This window comes from Crocuta crocuta, unplaced genomic scaffold (assembly GCF_008692635.1).
Source record: "Crocuta crocuta isolate KB4526 unplaced genomic scaffold, BGI_CrCroc_1.0 scaffold61, whole genome shotgun sequence".
NCBI classification, from domain to species: domain Eukaryota; kingdom Metazoa; phylum Chordata; class Mammalia; order Carnivora; family Hyaenidae; genus Crocuta; species Crocuta crocuta.
Window position 1 is genome coordinate 1649276 of NW_027528369.1, and position 22760 is coordinate 1672035.

The following is a 22760-nucleotide window of genomic DNA, read 5'->3' on the forward strand; positions in this document are numbered from 1 at the left end:
AACTTTTGTATTTTAATGATTTTAATGTGTAGTTTCTTAGTTTTCAAGCCCGGTGCAGATTCTCAAACCATGAAGTGATAAGTACTAACTTTTGAAAAGAGAGCAGCTATGAAGTAAAACATCCTGCAAACTAACTCACATTGCATCTCTCTCTGGAAATTGTTCTTCAAAGAAACACCGTTGGTAAGTTATGGGTAGAAACTCCAAGGATTTGCTTTTCCTCGAGGTATCTTGTACTTCCGTAAGAAGGAAGAAGTTCCTTCCGTAAGAAGCTCAAAAGTTGAGCTCTCTGAATATGTGTTCATACCTGTCAGCTACGACTGGGGATTTTGGGGGTTTTTTGTTTTGCTTTGTTTTTTGTTTTCTGTTTTGTTTTAGTGGTAGCAGTTGCCTGGCTTGTGGTAGCCATCTCAGGACTTCTCATCAGAGGCACATATTTTTTGTGTGAATAATTTTATCTGTCAGCTCTCCCAACAGGAAGGCTGCCTCCTCTTTGAATTCTGTTTGTTTATATTTACATAGTACGTTTCCTTACAACAGAATCCGAGAAACAATGAAAAGTCACTTTTGTGATCATGATTAGGTTAAAGTAGGTTACCAAAACTGTACTGGGAATCCCTAACGTTCATCGTTTACTTCTGGAGCATTTATTCATTTGGACTCTCCTTCTCATATGCCTCAGACACATGGCAGTCAGTCAGTCACGTGAAGGGACTGCTAAACCAAGGAAGGGGAGAATCCCACAACGCACTTCTCCAGCATCGTCCCTTTGGTTAGACTCGTTCTCCATCAATAGAAAATGGACTGAATCTCTCTCCTTCCCAAGGAACTGTGCTCTCCCAGGAACGGCAGGAAGTTATTGCAAATCATCTCAAAGAGCATTAGAAAGGTGAACATCTGCTCATAATTTAAGTGAAAAAGAGCAAAGAGCAAAGTGTCAACAAACATCGATAGCATGGTGTTTCTGTGTGGTGAAAAAAAGTATACAAAGTGATCTGTGTGGCATGTGTCTGAGAACATTAAATGCACGTGCTTTTATGTTTGCATAAGAGAATAACAGAATGACACGGAGCAACATATCAACACTGGCATTTGCGCGTTAAAAGATTAGGGAAAATTATATTTCTTCTGCATAGCATAGTGCCTTTCAAGTGTTTATTAATAAAAATGTATTACTTCTTTGGGTACTATTCCATGTTTTTCTTTTTCCCTTAAGTGTAACTAACATACAGTGATGTGTTAGCTTCAGGTGCACAACATGAGGATTCCACAATCGTGTACGTTACCCAATGCTCATCACGATACGTGTGCTCTACTCCCCTTTATTTCTCTAAACATGTATTCCCTTTTAATTATTTAATCTATTAAAAAATAAGAATTTTCTCCTACTTTGTTAATTAGCACGAGCACCTGCAGAAGTCTTACAGACATGAGAGTTTCTTCACTTTCTGTATTTCGGCTCTGTGTCTGGTCTCAAGATGCCCCACTGTGCTTAGCGCGACAGGGCATAGGAGGGAGATGCACTGTATCAGATGCTCTGATAATGAGAAAAGTGAATGACTGACGTTGACATTTTGGCTTCATGGATCTATGTGTAGGCTTTCATCCTTCTCGAAGGGGCAAGTGTGGCAAAGACCGACTGACATGCAAACATGTGGTGGGATCTTTGGATCTATATAAAACGCTTGCCTTCTACTCACTGAGAGGATGGTTGTAGTTTTTTCTCCCTTAGGAGGCCGATTTCTCAGATTTAACAAACTTCCCTCCTGAGAGAGACCTCCTGAAGGAGAGACCTTCCCTCCCCCACTGAGGGAACGGAATGACACGATGCCTGTGTTTCAGAGGGACGCCTCATGTTTGCCTTGTGTGTGTTCTCACTGGTTTTGACCCTGCCTTCCACAGCCTCAGTGTGAGATGCTTACCAACAGAAAAGTCAGGATAGGGAGAAACTAAACTGGAAGCTGAAAATACAAATACAAATAAATATATATTCTGTAGAGCCCCCGCCCCCGCATAGATTTCGGATATGTAACTGTTGAGTCCTGGTTATGAAGAACTTGAGCTTTGTGAGCCTTGGTTCTTTTCTACATAGGAAAATCCTCAAATAGTACAGTAACATTTGCTTTTTACAGGGATGGTTTCCATAAAAGATGGTTCTTTTGTTGCTTATTCAAATCATATACTTTCAAGAGGTCTGAGATCAAAGAGCCTGTTTTGAGAAAAGACTTGGAAGGCGGAATCAGGATTTCAGCTACCTCCACCGCAGGACACAGAGCATGGAGACTGCACTGTACTCCAGGCATGACTGTGCCTTCTTGAGGCCGGTTGAGTTCCATTCGTGACCTTGGGAAGTGCATACTTCCAAGCTATCCCCGGATTTTTGCCTTGCATCAGGACCTGGACAGTGTAAGATACAAACCAGAGATCAAGAGACAGGTCAGTCCCTGGAATGCCAGAAATCTCACGGAACACTTTAAAGATATTTGCATGACATTTTGACCTTAAAGTTGGCTCACACTGCTGCTCCCATGTATGTTTTATGTTGATTTCAAAGTCTTCCCTTGATACTTTAAAATGAGTATTTCCATATCATCAAAGCTGGGATTTAGATAGATGTTAAATGGAGAAACATGACTTGACCTTTGCTATCAGCCCACAACCCTCAACTCTAGGTATAGCCATTAAGAAAGCAAAAAAACCAAAAAACCAAAAAAACCCCAGAAAACTCTTTCTAATATATTGAAGGAAATAAGGTTATATTAGGATGTCTCAATTTTCCCATTAAACTTGAAAGCCTAGGTAATAACACACAGTGGTGCCTTACAGGTAATGGTTGAAGCTGAATATATATATATATATTTATATTATATATATATTTATAATATTTTTATATATATTTATATTATATATATATTTATAATATATATATATATTTATATATATTTCACTTAAGAATAATTTATCCTGGGCCAAAACTTAGAGTTCTTCTCCTTTGGGCCAGAAGCTGGGCACAAGAGAGGCACTCTAAAAACCATAGAACACCCTGCTTAGAGTTGCTAATCATCAACTTTAGGATTCAAGCAAGGGCATAATAGGATTTCCAAAGAAAATTTGTTCAAAGAGAATTTGGCTCTGGCTGTGTACCAGGATAAGCAGATAATACAAAAACAACACAAAACCAAGCCAGGATCAGAAGTAGGGGTTGGTAATGTATATTACCGGAATGGATTTAATCTCAAAAGGACAAGGACGTAGGAGAAGTGAAAAGATGCTCAACATCACCGATCATCAGGGAAATGCAAATCAAAACGACAATGAGCTATCACCTCACACCTGTGAATGGCTAAAACCAACAACACAAGAAACAACAGGTGTTGGCAAGGATGTGGAGAGAGGGGAACCTTGTACTGTTGGTGGGAATGCAAACTGGTGCAGCTCCGGTGGAAAACAGTATGGAGGTTCCTGAAAAAATTAACAGTAGAATGGCTTGATGATCCAGCAATTGCACTATTAGATATTTACTCAAAGAATACAAAATAGTAATTCAAAGGGATACATGCACCCTAATGTTTGTTGCAGCATTACCTATAATAGCTGAATTATGGAAACAGTCCAAGTATCTACTGACTGATGAATGGACAAAGAAGAGGCAGTATATAGATATACAATGAAATATTACTTAGCCATAGAAAAGAATGACATTTTGCCATTAGCAATGACATGGATGGAACCAGAGAGTATACGCTAAGGGACAGAAGTCAGTCAAAGGAAGACAAATACATTATGATTTCACTCATATGTGGAATTTAAGAAACAAAACAAATGAGCAAAGGGGGAAAAAAAGAGAGGGGCAAACCAAGAATCAGACTCTTAACTATAGAGAACAAACTGAGGGTTGCCAGAGGGGAAGGGGTGGGGGAAGGAGGGAAAGAGGTGATGAGGATGAAGGGGGGGCATTTGTTGTGATGGGTACCGGGTAATGTATGAAGTGCTGAATCACTAGACTGTACACCTGAAATGAATAGTACACTGTATGTTATGTAATAAAACTTTTTAAAAAAGTACAGGGACTTAGGATAAATCTACCCTAAAAGGTCTGACCACTTTCAGGGCAATCATTTTCTGGCATTTCCCTCACGTCAGGCCCTCTGCTGGGCACTTTCTATGCAAAATATTCCCAGAACAACTCTCTAACATAGCTGCTCATTTTTTCAGAGGAAAAAACTGACAAGAACAAACTTGTTCCAGAGCGCACAGGTGACTAGCAAATGAGCTTAAAATAGATGTAGGACAGCCAACAAAAGGTGCCTGAATATTGCCATCTGTCACCTTGTTTTTAGCGAGGGCAAATGAGATTTGCCTTCCTTCCTGATGCCCTCTTTTCCTAATACTGCTTCTCCCCTCCCCTTCTTTTAATCTCAAACATGAGTATAAATAGCTGCTGCTCTCCCGCCCCATGAGTCTTGTGGAAAATTCTTTACCGCGGGGACTGGGCATTCATGCCCAAAAAGCAAAGCAGATTTCCAGTTAAAAATAGGAAGCCCTGGCTCCCTCTCTGTCTGGTGGGATCCCACTTTAATTAGAGCTGGGTGGGTGGCAGCTGCTCAAGGACCTCCTTTACACCAGACCACTGCTCGGCACTCCATGCAATGGTTTCCACTCGGCTAGTAGCTTAAATGTCTCCAGGGGCATTACAGCTGACTCAGAGATCCATGGTGTGAACATCATTTGTTGTACAGCCAAATGAAGCTTGATGCCTCTCAGAAACAACCGAAATGCTAAGGGTCTTTGCTCCCCTCGCTCCACCCCAAACAAAAGCAAAACACAACGGGTAATACCATTAAAATGGACAAATGCCAAATTCTCATGAGTCACCAACGAGAGCCTCAAAATCAAGGTCCTGGAAGTCTTACTTCTGAAGAGCTCTCTAGTCTTTTTCTTCTTTTTACAGCTAGGTCATACAACTGTTCTTGGAATCGTGTGTTTGATTATGTTATAACATTTCATCCATTTTGTATAAATAGTATGCTTTCTTCGTTTGAGATTTTTGCCGTGTTCCTGTTAATGGCCTTCATGTGCTATTAAATAAACAGGCAATTTAGAGTTTTGTTCCCAATCACACTAGAATTTTAAAAGAAGTTTTACATTTAGAAAATAAGATTGATGCTCATTGATATTTCAACTCAGTTTCTCCTTCAGTTAAAGTAGTATCTCACACATAATACTTTGGATTTCTATTTTCTTTGTGCCCTCTTAATGTGAAATCTCTTTGTACAGAGATTTCATAGGGAGAAAGTAATCCAGTGCACCTGTACATGTGTGGCAGTAAAATACAGGTGAGGTACGTAAGACTTGTAGTGAGCTATGGGGCTCCTGAGGCAAGATGATTTTACGATACATGGAGTTGTATCACACAGGTGTAAACGGGACATATTCAGGTGTTAAGCATGATAAAGACATCCACTCACTTATTTCCACTTCTTTAAAAAAATTTTTTTTAATGTTTTATTTATTTCTGAAAGAGAGATAGAGACAGCGTGAGCAGGGGAAGGTCAGAGAGAGAGGGAGACAGAATCGGAAGCAGGCTCCAGACTCTGAGCTAGCTGTCAGCACAGAGCCCGACGCGGGGCTCAAACCCACAAACCGTGAAATCATGACCTGAGCTGAAGTTGGACACTTAACCGACTGAGTCACCCAGGCGCCCCACTTATTTCCACTTACCACCACCCCATCCTCCCCATTCAAACTAGATCCTGACTTCTACTACCATAGGACAAAGAGGACCCCAGTGGAAATGCAAAGCAAATTTTAAAAAACATATTAGTTCTTGCCTTTTGAGTTTCAAAGACTTATGTTTTGGTGATTTAAGAATGGTTTAACATACTTTCAATGGGCATTGAAAATATATTCTACTTTCACCTTCTAGACTCTAGAACCTAAGCCACACATGGATTGTGGTTTCACATAACACATTTTAAAATGTTGCTGTGGACAGCAGGATGTGTTTAAGAAAATAAAAAAAAATAAGCACATTGAAGTGTCATTACTATTTTTTAAAAATTTTTTACACTTATTTATTTTTGAGAGATAGAGTGAGACAGAGCACGAGTGGGAGAGGGGCAAAGAAAGAAGGAGACACAGAATCCGAAGAAGGCTCCAGGCTCTGAGTAAGCATTCAGCACAGAGCCCAATGTGGGGCTCGAACCCACAAACCATGAGATCATGACCTGAGCCGAAGTCGGACACTTTAACCGACTGAGCCACCCACGAGGCCCCAAGTGTCATTGCTGTCAACAAAGAAAACCAACCAAGATGTCACGTTTCCCTCAGCCTCCAGTACAGCTACCCACAGAGAATTATCAACACTGCCAACAAGAAGAAAATCAGTGCCACCAACAAGAAAAGAATTTACACAGTCTCCCTATCAAACCGGTTTCTGCATCTGTCCTCATACCCTCCATCTCTCCTTCTCTCACCCCACCCTACCCTAGCTCCTATGTTGGTCCCAGATCTCCACTATGCTCCGGGTTCCATCTTCCCTCATCTACGTAAGGACGCCACCACTATAGGTGACCCCTTCTCTTGAGCCTTACTGAAATTTCCCTACTAGATCATTGCCACCAGCACCCAAGCATGCTATTGTCTCTCTCATCTTAAAAAAAAAAAAACGATCCTATCTCCATATCTCTCTCTAGCCTGTGTCCCATTTCACTGATTCCCTTTATAGCAAAAATCCCTTACTGAGTCCTTTGTCATCTCCCATGATCTTTCTGGATTAGGCGTCCCTCCCCCCGGCACATCATGAGACCGCACTTTCACGGGCACCTTGCCTTATCTAATAGGTGACGGGCCTCCTCTTCCTCAATCACCAGCACTAGACACAGTTGATCATGTCCTCCTGAAACCAGAAACCCATTCTCGCAGTTCTTTTCCTGCCTCACAGACCTTCATTCCTTGTCTCCTTTGCCAAATCCTCCTTATCTCCTAACTATTCATTACCAAAGTGCCTTCCAACCTCTTGATCTCTTGTTTATCTAGGCTCACTGCTATGGGTGATTTCATCCAGGGCTCTGATTTTAAGTACAGTCAGCACGCCAAGCGCTCCCAAATTCATAACTCCTCACCGTACTTTCCAAGGGAACATTCTGTAATGATGCCAGTGCAGTACAATCCTGGGCTGCTCCGCAGGGTGGTCGCAAGCCACTGGTGGCTCTGGAGCACTAGCATACTCCTGTAGCTAAATAAACCTTTACGTTTAGCTTAAATCCAAGCTTAAATAACTATGTGTGGATAGTGGCTGCCCTACTGGACAGCAGAGCTGGAGATGAAAGCCAGCATCTGATGTCCACACTCACACATTCAGCTGCCTATGGAGCCTCTTTCCTTGAATGTTTACAAGGCATAGCGACGTAGACATACAACATCGAACTCCTGATTCTCCCCCCTGCACCCCGCTCTTCTCAACCCGATGCAATAGCAATGAGTCCTTCCAATTGCTGAGGCCAAAAGGGGAAGTTAAAAGCACCCAGTCGCCTCTCTTTTTCTCACACCCTGCATCTACTCAGCCAGGAAATGGCGCTATTCTTATGTTCAGGGTACCTCCAATCTGACCATGTCTCACTTTGTCTATCACTCCTATTGCTTCCCTGGTCCAAGCTACCACCATCGTCTCTCCTCACTACCATGGCCATGGCACTCTAGGCATAGGGAGAAGCCATATTCTCCACTAGAGGAGAGGAGGCCACGCCGTTTTATTATTATAAAAATAATTTGCTGACAGTGACTTAAGGGACTAAAAACTAAGGGTCTCAGAATGTGCAAAGGACAATTAAATGCTGCTGTGACAATGGGGTGGGGGCCGGATCACACGACTACCTAAAGAAGCTTTGGAGCTGTCATTTAATTAATACAGTATCTTGGGGATGATTTCACCAAAGAAGCCACACAACTACAAAGAGAATTTAAGTTTTCCTGGAGGATTTCTATTCCCCCCAAAGAGGCAAGCTCCTGTATTGAGGTTTCCACCTGCCACCCCTCACGACTTAAAATTAAGTAAGGATCCTATGAAGAGCAAGAGTCTTCTTAAAACATTTTTAAAGTTTTAATTTAAATTCCAGTTAGCAAACATACAGTATAATATTCACCTCAGTGATTCAGCATTTCCATACGTCACCCGGTGCTCATCACAACAAGGGCACTCCTTAATTCCCATCACCCGTTTAACCCAGTCCCTAACCCACCTCCACCCTGGGAACTATCAGTTTGTTCTCTACAGTTATGAGTCCGCTTCTTGGCTTGTCTCTTCCTCCCACCTCCTTGGCTCATTTGTTTCTTAAATTCCACAAAGGAGGGAAATCATAAAGTATTTGTCTTTCTCTGAGTTCTTTCATTTAGCATAATACTCTCTAGCTCCAACCATGTCGTTGCAGATGGCAAGATTTCATTCTTTTCAATGGCTGAGTACTATTCCATTGTATATATTTACCACGGCTTCCGTATCCATTCATCAGCCAAGGGACGCTTGGGTTTTTCCATAATTTGGCTATTGTAGACAACACTGTTATAAACATTGGGGTGCATGTAACACTCTGAACTAGTATTTTTGTATTCTTTGGGGAAATGGTAGTGTAACTGCTGGATTATCAGGTAGTTCTATTGTTAACACTTTGAGGTACCTCCATACTGTTTTCCACAGTGGCTGCATCAATTTGCCTTCCCACTAACCGTGCAAGAGGGTTTGCCTTTCTCTGCATCCTCACCAACACCTGTTGTTTCTTGTGCTGTTGATTTTAGCCATTTTGACAAGGATAAGGTGATATCTCATTGCAGTTTTGTTTTTCCTGATGATGAGTGTGTCGAACATCTTTCCATAAGTATGTTGGCCATCTGGATGTCTTCTTTGGAAAATGTCTATTCATGTCTTCTGACCATGTTTTTAATTGGATTGGTTTGTTTTGAAGGGTTGAGTTTTATAAGTTCCTTATATATTATAGATACTAACCCTTTAGCCTTTTAGTTTTGTTGATTCTCTGCTGTGCAGTTGCTTTTCATTTTGATGTAGTCCCACTAGTTTATTTTTGCTTTTGTTTTCCTTGCTTCAGGAGACATATCTAGAAGTTATGTCTGATGTTCAAGAAGTTATTGCCTGGGTTCTCTTCCAGGATTTTTATGGTTTCAGGTCTCACAGTTAGGTCTTTCATCCATTTTGAATTTATTTTTGTATTTGGTATAAGAAAGTGGCCCAGTTTCATTCTTCTACATGTCACTGTCTGGTTTTCCCAACACCATTTGTTGAAGAGACGGTCTTTTTCCCACTGGATATTCTTCCCACTTTGTCAAAGATTAGTTGATGATAAAACTGTGGGTTCATTTCTGGGCTTTCTACTCTGTTCCACTGAGCTATGTCTACTTCTTTTTAATGGTTATTTATTTATTTTTGAGAGCGAGTGAGCAGGAGAGGGGCAGAGAGAGAGAGGGAGACAGAGAATCTGAAGCAAGGTCTGAGCTGTTGGCATAGAACCCAACGCGGGGTTTGAACTCATGAACCGTGATGTCATGACCAAAGCTGAAGTTGGATGCTCAACTGACTGAGTGACGCAGGTGCCCCTCTATGTGTCTACTTTTATGCCAGCACCATACTGTTTGATTGCTAAAGCTTTGTAATATAAGTTGAAATCCAGAATTGTGATGCTTCCAGCTTTCTGTTTCTGTTTCAAGATTGCTGTGGTTATTCAGGGTCTTCAGTGGTTCTGTACAAATTTTAGGATTGTTTGTTCTGGCTCTGTGAAAAAATGCTGTTGTATTTTGAGAGGGATTGCATTAAATATGTAGATTGCTTTGGGTAGCATTGACATTTTAACAATATTTGTTCTTCCAATCCATGAGCATGGAATGTTTTTCCATTCCTTTGTGTCATCTTGAATTTCTCTCATCAATGTGTTATAGCTTTCAGAGTACAGGCCTTTTACCTCTTTGGTTAGGCTTATTCCTTGTCTTACTGGTTTTGGTCCAATTATAAATGGAACTGATTCCTTAATTTCTCTGTCTGCCACTTCCTTATTGGTGCGCAGAAAAGCAACAGATTTTTGTACATTGATTCTGTATCAGTTCTAGCAGTGTTGGGGGGAGTCTTTAGGGCTTTCTACATATAGCATCATGTCATCTATGAATAGGGAAAATGTTACTCTTTCTTGCTGATTTGGATGCCTTTTTTAAATGTTTATTTCTGAGAAAGGGAGAGAGAGTGTGCACGTGGACATGCATTGGGGAGGGGCAGAGAGAGAGAGAGAGAGACAGACAGACAGATAGACAGACACAGACAGAATCCAAGCAGACTCTATGCTTACAGCAATGTGAGGCTCGATCCCATGAACCCTGAGATCATAACCTGAGCCAAAATCAAGAGTTGGACTTAACTGACTGAGCCACCAAGGTGCTCCTGATCTGGATGCCTCTTATTTCTTTTTGTCGGGTGACTGTTGCAGCGAGGACTTCCAGGGCTATGTTGAATCAAAGTGATGGAAGCGGACATCCCTGTCTTGCTTCTGACCTTGGGGGGGAAGTTCTCAGTTTTTCCCTCTTGAAGATGATGTTAGCTAGGGGTTTCTCACATATGGCTTTTTGTGTTTTGAGGTATGTTTCCTCTAAACCAACTTTGTTGAGGGTTTTTATATGACTGGATGTGGTACTTTGTTGAATGTTTTTTCTATGTCTCCTGAGATTATCATAGGGTTATTACTCTTTTATTACTGTGATGTATCACATTGATTTGCAAATATTGAACCACGCTTGCATCCCGGGAATAAATCCCCCTTGATCGTGGTGAATGATACTTTAAATGTATTAATGGATTTGGTTAGCTAGTATTTTACTGAGAGTTTCTGCATACTCCTATCAGAGATTTGACCTGTAGTTCTCTCTCTTTTTCTGGTGGGGTCTTTCTCTAGTTTTGGAACCAAGCCAATGCTGGCTTCATAGAATGAATTTGGAAGTTTTCCCTCCTTTTCATTTTTTTGGGAATAGACTGAGAAGCATAAGTATTAACTTGAAGAGTAAAATTCTTGAGCTGAAAGTAAAAACAGCAGCATACTGAAGATTTGATCGCAAGAAGGCAACTAATCCATTTCATATTACCAAAGCAATAAGAGGTTTACTTATCCAGCCAAAACAAGGAGAAAAATAACTTACACGACTTACTGTAAATAGCCACAGATTATAGGAATATATCCATATAATATATGGCATGTAGGACATATCACTTATATTTTGTTTGCTGAACATATTAATGCCTTCAGTGAATGCATAAATGAATAAAAGATTCTCAACGTTAAAAAATCAAATGACTTAAGGCTTGACTATAATGTCTATGTAGCTATAAAGTTACATGCAGAATTGTTATGTGCAGTCATGTAGGCTAAAAGACAATATTTGTAGAAACCACCAGAGAGCTGATCTAAGAGTTTAACATCAGCTCATAAAGGCCTCTGAAAGACAGTGATTATTTAAACAAATAGACACCAAGGCCAAGTATATGAAAGATGAGTATTTGCCAATTATAACACATTATTTGCTTCTCCATGACAATTAAGGTGTTCTCTGCCCTTTTCTTTATCTTGTATTGAGGAGAAAACAGAGCAAGAGCAGACTACAGGACAATCGTCTTCTCTCTCACTGTTTGATGCCAGCAAACAGTCAATCCTTTGGAAACAGCTTGTCTGCCTACCTAACAGAACCTCTTTAGTCCCTCCTTTACCCCATTCTCAAAAAGACAGGACGTTGTTAAAAAAATAAAATAAAATAAAGTAAAAAACAATCCTACCCTAAAGAATGGCTACCTAAATTGTGGGGCCCAGTACAAAATGAAAACACAAGGCCTCTTGTTGAGAATAATTACTAAGAATTTCAAGGTAGTGATAGCGGATCTCTAAACGGACCATAAAGCCCTTCTGAGCACGAGACTGTGTGGACCCGGCAGGTGCCACGTCCACGCGGACAGCTTTGCCCCTGACCTTAAGGCTGTCACTTGCATCAGTTTTCAGACACAATTTTAGACTTTCCAAATTCTAAATGACCCTGTGGTCTAACAATGACGTCACCCACCCTTCCTACGTAGAGACTATAGCTTCCATTCAAGTGAGCTAGCACCCAAGTCCTCAGTGCGACCCTGGCCATCCTTTGGACTGCAGACTGTCNAGGGGTAATTTGAAAACGATAATTCCCGCCACTCACATCTATTTTAAGCCATTCTCAGTGACCTTGTCAAAAGCAGTCGGTAACTGTTCTCAGCGCGCCCTGGAGAATGCAAATGCCCTCCGGGTCCGGGATCCCCCCCTGGCCCTGGCCCCTGCCCGCCTCACAAGCTCGCAATACCTCTGTTTCCGAGCCGCCCCACACTGCACGTCAGACTGTACGGCAAGCTGTTAAATGCACACATTTAGAAAGACCGCCAGCGATTCAGTCTACTTAACTGGACGTGGTCCAGAGAATTTTCCAGCCAACTGGCACCGGGTCTCTAATTTACAGCTGGCGAGCAAGCTCCCTAACTGCTTCCAGGGCCTCGGCAGAACTGTTTAATGTCTACCTTTAACACACGAACCACCTGACTTCAGACACAACATTCAGCGGTTCTGACCGCGGGGTGCGGAGTTATAAAATTTACAGCTTCTTAAGTTGGAAAACCACAGACAGGCTGGACTCTACCAACTGCGCTGAGCAGGAGGGGGCTCGGTTTCTGCTTCAGGCACACGAAGTTAAAACAAAGGACACATTGAGTAATCTTGGGTGAGCAGTTTTCTGGGTTTTGGGGTTTTTTTTTTTTTTTTTTGCTCCCACTTTCAATTTTTAATGTTAACATGATAAATGAATGCCTTCAACCAGTTTTGCCTTTTTTGTCTCGAAGGCTTTTTTTTAAATTTAAAAAAAAAGTTGTCTTCATTCTCCCATGTAAATCAGAGTGTTATAACTAGGCTTTAAAGCCTGGCTTTTTAGTTAATGCAAGCTGGAAAGCTAGTTTCTTGTCCTCCAAATGTGTCTGATGCTTTAAAAATAATAACAGCAATGCTTATGAGAGTTATCATATGCCAAAGTATGGGACATGTATCGTCTCATCGCAAGGTGATCACAACGTCGCGAGGAAGCCACATGCTAGTCCTTCCTACCCTAGTAGTATGGATGAATGACCCAATTACAGGGTCACTAGCTAGTTAAGTAGCAACCCTGGGACTCAAGTCTGATACCGTCTGACTGCAAAACTTGACATCCTATCTCTTACAACACTGTCTCTCAAATTCTAGAACACAACATCTAGGACTCCAAAATTCTGAAAACTGGGGTGCCTCGGTGGCTCAGTTAAGTCTCCGACTTCAGCTCAGGCCATGAGATCATGGTCCGTGAGTTTGAACCCCACATCAGGCTCTGTGCTGACAGCTCCGAGGCTGGAGCCTGCTTCTCCCTCTCTCTCTGCCTCTTCCTCCCTCTCCCCCATCCCTCCACCCCCGAAAAATAAACAAACGTTAAAAACAAAATAAAATAAAATAAAATTCTAAAACCTGTATGAGCCATCGGCGATATTTTACCCCTGGGATTCAACAGCGAGCTACAGCACTTACACTGCGCTTTGGGTTCAAACCTGGAACTTGGATTTCTTGAACGCGCTAATGTCCGGTTGAAGCATATATGATTCTGAATCTCTTCAATCCATTTTCCCCTGTGTTTGTTTGGATGTTTCACTGAACTTGCTGTTTTAACAACTGAACTACAGTACGCTTTGTAGACAGGCCCTTCCTGACAAATCCTGACCCGCACTACACATTCTACAGTGAGTGGTGCTCAGAGAAGGGACAGCTTGTGTGCTATGGTTTCATGTTTTCGTAAGGTCCTGTGACTTTTGGAAGCCCTGGGGATGTCCAGGCTCAGCCAGTCGTCTTTGTCTTCCTGTTTGCTTTGAAGCTGGAAGAACACCATCAGGTATGGTCGCTGCTATGACGTGAGTTGCCTTTGACAAGAGGCAGTAACGCCAAGGCCCCGATGGAGACTGGGAAGAGCATCTATTAGGCAGCTTCAGAGGTGTGGGCGTACCCACGCAGCCTCCACTACTCTTCTCATTCAACTTGCCAGCATTCCTCGGAGTTTAATGAAGAGAAATAAATAGCGCTCTCCAACCTGTCACCAAAGTATTTGCCATGAATTAATGGGAGGTCCACACTTCAAATAGCAAATGGCAAACTCCAGACAAATGATGTGGCATCACTAAAGGACCTCTGAATCGTCCTCTGGAGTCCGAGGTTCGGATCATCTGTTCTGAATTAACTCTCCATTACTTCTTTGCTTCTTTTGTGTGTTGTGTCTTCCCTCAGTCCATGCTGCTTGGCTAATCTCCTCTCCCCGATGCTGATTTTATCTCGAGGCACATCTTTACTCACGCCGGCCCCTCTCCCGGGGGAAAATTCAGATGGCGGGGTCACAAGCAAGGAGCTGGATAAGAAGGGAATGCGCCGCCGGCGGGGCTCCCATGCCATCGTGTCCCTGATCAACGAGCGCATCTACCTGGTCCTCGACGCCTCATCATCTCCTCTTGCCAAAGCGTGGAGGAAGTTGTTTATTATCGTAATTTTCTTTAGACGTCTTTTTCTGCCCTGAAACTGGCCTGTGGTTCACCTGTTTCTCACTTGCAGCCATTCCGAAGGCTGCTACTGTGGCCAGCAGCAAGATTCTCCCTGGTTATGCTACTAAATGCAATGGGCGTCCAAAGAGTTAAGCACCCCCTTGTGCCGCTTAACATGGAAGAAGTCCTCAATATAGAAGGGAGCTTTTAAGACTTTTTGAAAAAGGAATGAAAGCTGTAAAAACAAAGGGGATCATATTTCAGTCTTCGAATAGAAACCTGTGTGATCGTGTCATCCTGAATCACTGTTTATCAGACGGAGAGGAAGTTACATTATAATGAAACACTCCTGATGAATTTCTGCATCTTCACTCCAACTGCCTGGCAGCTTGATAGACAATAGGACTTGGTGGTCACTGTGTGGGGGTTAGGGGGAGAGAGAGGGACACAGAAACAGAGCGGGAGAGACAAGGAGGAGACAGAGGAAATAGAAGAGCAAGAAGAAGAGGAAGAAGAAGGGGGAGAGGGGAAGGAGAGGAGGAGGAGGGAGCAAAAAAAAAAAAGCTCACCTTCAGTCACTTCTAAAGAATGTGTCGTCTCTAAGGGGACATCTTATCAGGAAAAAAATAATTTTTTGTTTTTACCTTTTTTTTTTTAAGTAGGCTTCACACCCAGTACAAAGCCCAATGTGGGGCTTGAACTCATGACCCTGAGATCATGACCTGAACTGAGATCAAGAGTCAGAGGCTTAGCCGACTGAGCCACCCAGGTGCCCTTGTTTTTAATTTTCATTGCCAAGGACTCTTAAAACTGGATACTAAACAGGCCTTTTGCACAGCGCTTCCACAAAGAACAAAGTCAGGGACCTTCAATTACCTGTATCTCAATCTCAACATAGAAAAACATTAAGTTTTCAGCTTTACTCAAAAAGCCTGACATGTGTCTGTGTACTTCAGATTAAACGACTGTTTTTCAACAAAGGGCTGTGTAAATTTCAACTCTGATGTTCCGCTTTCACGTTTCTGCCAGTTCAAAATGTAATTCCTTACACAACACATGCACACACGTGCATGCACACACACACACACACACACACACACACAATCTAGCTGTGAGGGTAAAGAAATAATGTACGTTTAGCTTTCCCCATGTTCCCAAAGCCAATGAAATCAACGTAACATGGTCGGGTCCATACACAGTGTCCTAAAGACTTAAAAAATCAACTGACTTTTTAATTCTTCAGATGACTAATGAGCACACTAGTTCAATGAGAAATTCTTTAGACTCTATGCCAGACTTGTGTTGTGGGGGAAAAAGTTGACTAACAGAAATATGTGGAAATTATCTAGCTTATAATAACTGTCTCTGTAGTGATCTCAGAAAGTGTATGATTGCCAAATCAATATTGATTTCTTTTGGTGCTGGGGTGTGTGTGTGTGTATATGAGTAGTTTTTCCCTGGGCCATGCAGAAACATAATACAGGCTCATGAAAGTTAGCTCCTGTTCTTCAGGTCATTTACATGGATACGTATGTACGCACTTCAAAATAAAGACTTGATTGATGGGCTTCAATAACGCCTCTAAAAATTTAATACCTAAGACTATCATATAAATCCTTGATTACCCTTAGGAATTTCCCCTTGGCCACCGAGGAAATCAATGGGGCCGGGTCTGGTTAAACTGACATCCACCTGTTGCCAATGTTGAAACATGTAGACTCGAGGTTCCAAGGAGAATGCATGTTTGTACCAGAGGCTGTGTTTTAAAATCGGGTGACTCGGTGATAGAAGTGAAGGTCTGTTTTCCATTTAGTTTAAACCGAGCTTCCCTATGAAGACATTCTAGAAGGTTTTGACATGTAAAAATAACCAGATGCAGAAGACACTTTTATTTGGTGGCAGGCCATGCGCTTATTTCTTGAGGTTAACTGACAGCAGTCAATTATTTCCAGGATTGCATTACCCTTGCCTCGCGCTAGGCGATGCCCAGAAATAAGTGAAAAGATCCGGCAAGTCCACCACCCTGTGAGGGCATGTGGCGACCTTCCCAAGTTAGGCTAAATCTGCGATGAGCTGGCCAGCAACCTCGTAGGTGTGAATCATTCACTCTGGGAAAGGCAAGCATTTAAAAAAGCATACTGATCCCTCAAAATGCAATCTAGGAGATCAAATTTCAATACTTTAAATGCTATTCACTGTTGCTGTTACAGTTATTTCAGGTGTACAACATAGTGATCCAACACGTTTATTCGTGTAGCTATCATCTGGTCATTTGTCTTATTTTTCACCTCCCACGAATGACTTCTCAACTCAGAAAGAACTTCTTCTTTTTAAGCGAATGAACACATTTTATCACTGGATGTCATTTATTCAATAAGTAGTTTTTTTGAGCAGCTACAATGTCCCAGATATTATTTGGGAGGCTACAAAAAGTAAGCAAGTCATCTTTCCGCTACTATGAGGTTTGAGCTGCTATAGGATACAGCGGAAGAGACAGCCTGGGGAACTCATTAGGACCCACACAGTTTAAGTGACTCATGCAAAACAACACAGGGAACTGCAGAGCCAATTATTTATATAGAGGTTCCCTGTTCTGAACCAAGTTGCTTCCGACAAGAATGGTGACCACAATACAAAACGCATTCTTTACAGACTTTTTACAGGTTTTACATATATGCTTTACAGACTATATGTTTCAGCAACATAATTTATGTCTTCGCCATGCATGTATCTCCCGCGCCTCCTACGGGACTGGGCATAGAATGGGCACCCAATGAGTGTTTGCTTCATTTTCTTTTTATCCGACGTGGAAATGAACAGACGTGGAAACGAACAGAGGAAAAGCGCTTTGAAAGTAGATACCTAGATCAGCACCTACCACGGGCCTTGAACATGGGAACGAGCTAAGATATTGGGAGCATCTGATGAAAACATATGAAGGAGAGAAACATGATCCCCCTAATGCCATCTCTGTATTTTGACAAACATGCCTTTCCCCTGAATTTTACGCTACAGTAAGAACTTAGTGAACGTCCAGTAATTTTAAAAGGCCGGGAGAGAAAGTGCTTTCTTTCACAGACTTGGTCTTTCTAAGATGGATAGAATAGCGTTTTTCATTTTAGAGGTTCCCACCCTTGGGGGATCCCATAGGATCCATGCATCCCATAGGATTGTTAAAACACATTCAACGTGTTTATATTGGAATGAACATATTTTTGGCTCCCAAAGTATTCATTTTGGTTCAATCCATAGTTGTATGGAAAGGCACATGAACTTTACTTAACTTCCTTTAAAGAATATAGCCATGGATGATTTGGATACGGGTATACGGTATCAATTTTGGAAAATGTATGTTATTGCTTCTTGCGATTTAAATTTTAAAAATCACTGTGTTCCCCTGATCCTGGAAAGGTATGACCATGTGATAAAAACTGAGCAAAAATTTGATGATGTCCTCCTGAGAGTGATAAAGGATAATTTAATTATTAAAGTCATTAACCCAAATTCTTTGAAAAGATAAAACAGATGTAATGCTAGGTGACTAGACTTCGCTTTATTTTTTTTTAGCTCCTAACATAACTGCAGCTTTTGAATGAAACCCTAACTTCTTTAAAAATACATGCAGGGCATGTCCAATTAATCATACAAATTTCCCACTAGATTGTCTCCAGAAAGGTCACATTCCTAAGATGTTAATTTAAGCTTTCATTCAACCTGTAAGTAGAATGAGCCCAGAAAGCAAGGCTCTGTACAACAGCTAAGCAAATGTGACCTTAACCCATTGTGGCAAAATCACAACCTTGTCTTAATAGCGATATTATTATAGTTCTTACTCTATTTCTATCCTAGTAAGAAGGTATCTTAAAAAGTACTCTGCATATCCAGTTGAACCCGGGGAAGATGTGTATGTTTTTTTAACTTGGTTTAGATCTCACCAATAGTTCTCCTTACATTTTGACCTATTTTCAGGGAGGTGTCTGTCTGCAAGGAGATGGATGACGGGCCTGACCAATTCTGCAGAACTCCCTCACCCACTAAGGCCCTCCTTCCATTTCTCAAAACTAGCTCCTATCCCTCAGGAAACATTTAGGACCTGCTGAATACTCCCCGAAGATGTAGTTTTCATCAGAGTCACAACACATGGATGAACGAAAGAAGGAACCAGGTTTACATGAAGAAAAAGCGGGGCGCCTGGGTGGCTCAGTCGGTTAAGCATCCGACCTCGGCTCAGGTCATGGTCTCACGGTTTGTGGGCTCAAGCCCCATGTCAGGCTCTGTGCTGACAGCCAGCTCAGAGCCTGGAGCCTGTTTCAGATTCTGTATCTCCCTCTCTCTCTCTGACCCTCCCCTGCTCACGCTCTCTCTCTCTCTCTCAGAAATAAATAAAACATTTTAAAAATTTTTAAAAAATAAATGAAGAGAAAGCATAAACACAAATTCTTAGCTCCAGGCTGGTCTCCTGTTCAGTGACAATGTGTCAACTGTCTGGTTAATTTGATCAACACAGACGGCGACGTGGGTGGGGGTAGGGTGGGGGGGGGAGCATTTCAGGCTCCAGAGATGAAAGCAGGAAGGATCTCTGTCATTCTGCTTTGCCCTTCCCATCATTTCTTGCCTTCTTCTTTGTTGTGATCATTCAGCATATCATCTCTGTGTAATGGCAAACCTTAAGTCACAGGCGGAATTGTGAAAACCTCCTGGAAAGGCTCTGCGCTGATGAACAAAATCGGAGAGAGAACCGGCGGCAAAAAATGGTTGCTTGTCACAAGGCAGTAAAAAACCTATTTCTCACCGGGAATGATTTGCACTTTGTTCTGATCGCCTGTGGCAGGAGCGGTGAGAGGCACCTCGCCCCACTTCCGGACTTGGGTTCTTTCGCGGTCGCAGAACTCGGTTTGTGTACATTTGCTCAGAGATGGATCAAAGGCCTCTTGGCAAAACTAATGAAGCGTTGTTGCTCTAAAACTGATACCTTGAAAGCTAAATATACCTCTCTAAAGAAAACAGAACTTCCCTGAAGAGAAGGAAAAGAGGTTTCCTGCTCAGATGCTTGATGGAAATGAAACAGAACACAGAACATCTAATGCAAACAAACAAACAAACAAACAAAAAAGGTCTGAAAAAATATCCAGAAGTCTTGAATCAGAGTTCCATTCCTATCCATTAGGGTTAATGAAAGTGTCATTTCAGGGACTGGCTCCATCGCCGAGCTCCCAAGCACCCTAACTTTATTCCACTTTGATGTGGACTTCCTGCTCTCATCTCTGAAATCAAAGAGTTGAGAGGGTTGGGAGGCTATTTCCTAACTACAGCTTCTCTCCGAGTAGGTGATGTGAGGTCTCTGAGGGACCTCCCACCACACAGATAGCGGTGACACGACCGAGTATTTCAAATGACAAGATGATGGGAATTTAAATGAATTAGCACCACAGTCACCATCTAGAATCACGGTGCAAACTCAAGCATCTAGTGGGGCCAGAAGTTCCCTGCTCTTGACAGATCTCCAAATCTCTATTTTTAATATTTATTTATTTATTTTTGAGAGAGAGGGTAGGGGAGGGAGAAGGAAAGAGGCAGAGAGAGAGGGAGACAGAGAATCCCAAGCAGGTTCTGTGCTGTTAGTGCAGAGCAGGACACAGGGCTTGAACCCACAGAACCATGAGATCATGATCTAGCTGAAATCAAGAGTCAGAAGCTTAAGTGACTGAGCCACACAGGCGCCCCCAAATCTCGATGTTTATAAGAAATCACCTGCAGGTACACTGGCTGATTGTTATCCGTTCATTGTTTTTCTCTCACCTCTAAGGAAACAACAGCCTTCCAAAGTAAGGTGGTTTGCTCTGATTAAAGCTTTCTTGCCAGGGCCGCCTGGATGGCTCAGTTGGTTAAGCGTCCGACTTCCACTCAGGTCATGATCTCACCGTTTGTGAGTTCAAGCCCCGCATTGGGCTCTGTGCTGATGACTCAGAGCCTAGAGCCCACTTTGGATTTGGTGTCTCCCTCTCTCTCTCTCTCTCTCTCTGCCCCTCCCCTGAACTCTCTCTCTCTCAAAAATAGACAAACATTAAAATTAGTTATAAAAAAAACCCTTTCTTGGCATTCAAGGAAGAGTTCTTTCCACTTGATCATTCCACCTCCTAGGCCAGCGGATCGATGCGGTGAATAGGGGTGGGGGCTTATCCAAATGGCAGATATAGACAACATGGAATTATCTAAAGCGCATTCCTACTATATTCCTTAAGATTCACGGTGGTCAAGTGCAATGCTGAGAAGCTGGCATTAAGAGTGAAAATCAGCATGGGGCGCCTGGGTGGCTTAGTCGGTTAAGCGTCCGACTTTCGCTTAGGTCATGATCTCGCGGTTCGTGGGTTCGAGCCCCGCGTCGGGCTCTGTGCTGACTGCCAGCTCAGAGCCTGGAGCCTGTTTCAGTCTGTGACTCCCTCTCTCTCTGACCCTCCCCTGCTCACGCAGTCTCTCTCTCTCTCCTAGAAATAAATAAAACATTAAAAAAAATTTAAAAAAAAAGAGTGAAAATCAGTGCATTCTCTTGGAGACCCATCAGATTTTTAACCCCTTTGCCAAAATATCGAGTTGGCACTTTGCAAGTTAGGTTATTAGGAAACAGATCTGAGCTAGCTCAGAGCGAGGCCACCGCTGTCTACACGGCAAGAGGCATCGAGAATAGAACAAAGAGAAGGGGCTTACTTCAAAGACCAGCGTCTCGTTGGTGGGTCCTGGTGCATACAGGCGCTCCGGGTGGCCGAAGGCCCGCTGGTATTCAAACACCGTCCCCGCGAAGGAGAACTCCCCAGGCCAGTCCGCGCTCCAGCCCCCCGTGAGGTAATACTTCTGACTGAGGCTTCTGACGGCAAGGTAACTGGCAGAGGCCTGCAGCTCCTGGACCTCAATGCTCCGGGCCCCCGCCGGCACGGTGACTACAGGATAGTGTTCTAAACGGGAAGAACAAAACGCGCTGTTTGCCACATCGCACACTGGGGCAACGGGGCTCGCGCCGCCCAGACGTAGGGAGGCCCACTCTTCTAGAGCAGGGCCATGGCATCACGAGCGGATGTCCATTCCTGTTCCACGAAGGGCCAACGATCGATGACGCCACTTTCCCAGGGTAAGGAACACTGGAGAGAAAGTGTATGCTCCTTCCGCAAGCACGTGCGTGTGGACGGGAGGGACGCTCCTCTCCTTTCCAGAGCCACCAAGGCCACCAAAAATCCAAGAACACCTTTTATTTTTCATGTACCTGGAAGAAACTCAGGGCCATGCGCCTGAGTAGCGATGTTTGGGACACAGGGCTCTGGATTTCACTTTACTCAAGATCTGTTTAGAGAACGGCTTCAAGTATGCATGTCACATTGTGAGGGCAGATCAGGACTCACATCCTGAACCGTAAGAGGCTCAAAACGAGTCCTTTGTTTAACAAAGGCATGTGGCACATGGGATGGACTGCCAAGGAGAAAGGCATCCGTGTGACACGTCTCTGGGTAGGACGTGTTGGAATCCCTCACCCTGAGAAACCACCCCTTATCCGCTGCCCTTGCCAGGTGTCCAAGCCATGGTCGCTGCACGTCAGGCGAGCTGGTCAACGGCTCGACCACCCCCAGCCTGACTCAAACTTGCTCAGCGGCAAAGCCTGAGCAACGGAACAGCAGGCGTCTCTTACCATTTGCCTTGTGCTGGTTGAGGTACAGGCCTTTATAAAACTTGCAGGTTGAATTATCCCCTTTGCAAACACCACACGCGTCCAGAACGGCTTTGGAGCCCAGTTCATGATCGCATCCCACTGGCTGTGCCAAAAATAAATAAATCAAGTGAGGAAAATCAAGGATCAGAAAAGCTGTTGGGTAATAATAACCAAGAGGTACATACGTGGGTCCCTGTATTTTTTTTTTTAAGAAAATGAGAAACCTAGTGCAGCTTTAGGGTTAAAAGCAGAGTCTCAGGTTTGACTGGGGGTTCAAATCCTTCCTCTGCCTTTACCAGAGGTGGGACTTGGGAAGTTCTAGAACTCATCGAAAGCTTGCTGAGGCTCTTCATCTGGAAAACTGGAATAAAACGTCACTGCTGCTACTAATGGCACACGAGCTCTGCTGCTGAAACATGACCATGCTGGGCATGACCCCCCACCTCCCACTCAATCCCCCCA

At 43.0% G+C, this 22760-nt stretch overlaps 1 protein-coding gene across 1 annotated transcript in view; it reads right to left on the minus strand.

The window, feature by feature from the left end:
• ADAMTS18 (ADAM metallopeptidase with thrombospondin type 1 motif 18) overlaps positions 1-22760 on the minus strand; it is a 144325-nt gene that overhangs the window by 20017 nt on the left and 101548 nt on the right. The window contains exons 15-17 of the mRNA XM_077754169.1: positions 22278-22401; positions 21308-21552; positions 2256-2397 (exon numbers count right to left, since the gene is read on the minus strand). Of these exons, the coding sequence (XP_077610295.1) occupies positions 2256-2397; positions 21308-21552; positions 22278-22401 (511 nt within the window). The remainder of the gene's footprint in view (positions 1-2255; positions 2398-21307; positions 21553-22277; positions 22402-22760) is intronic.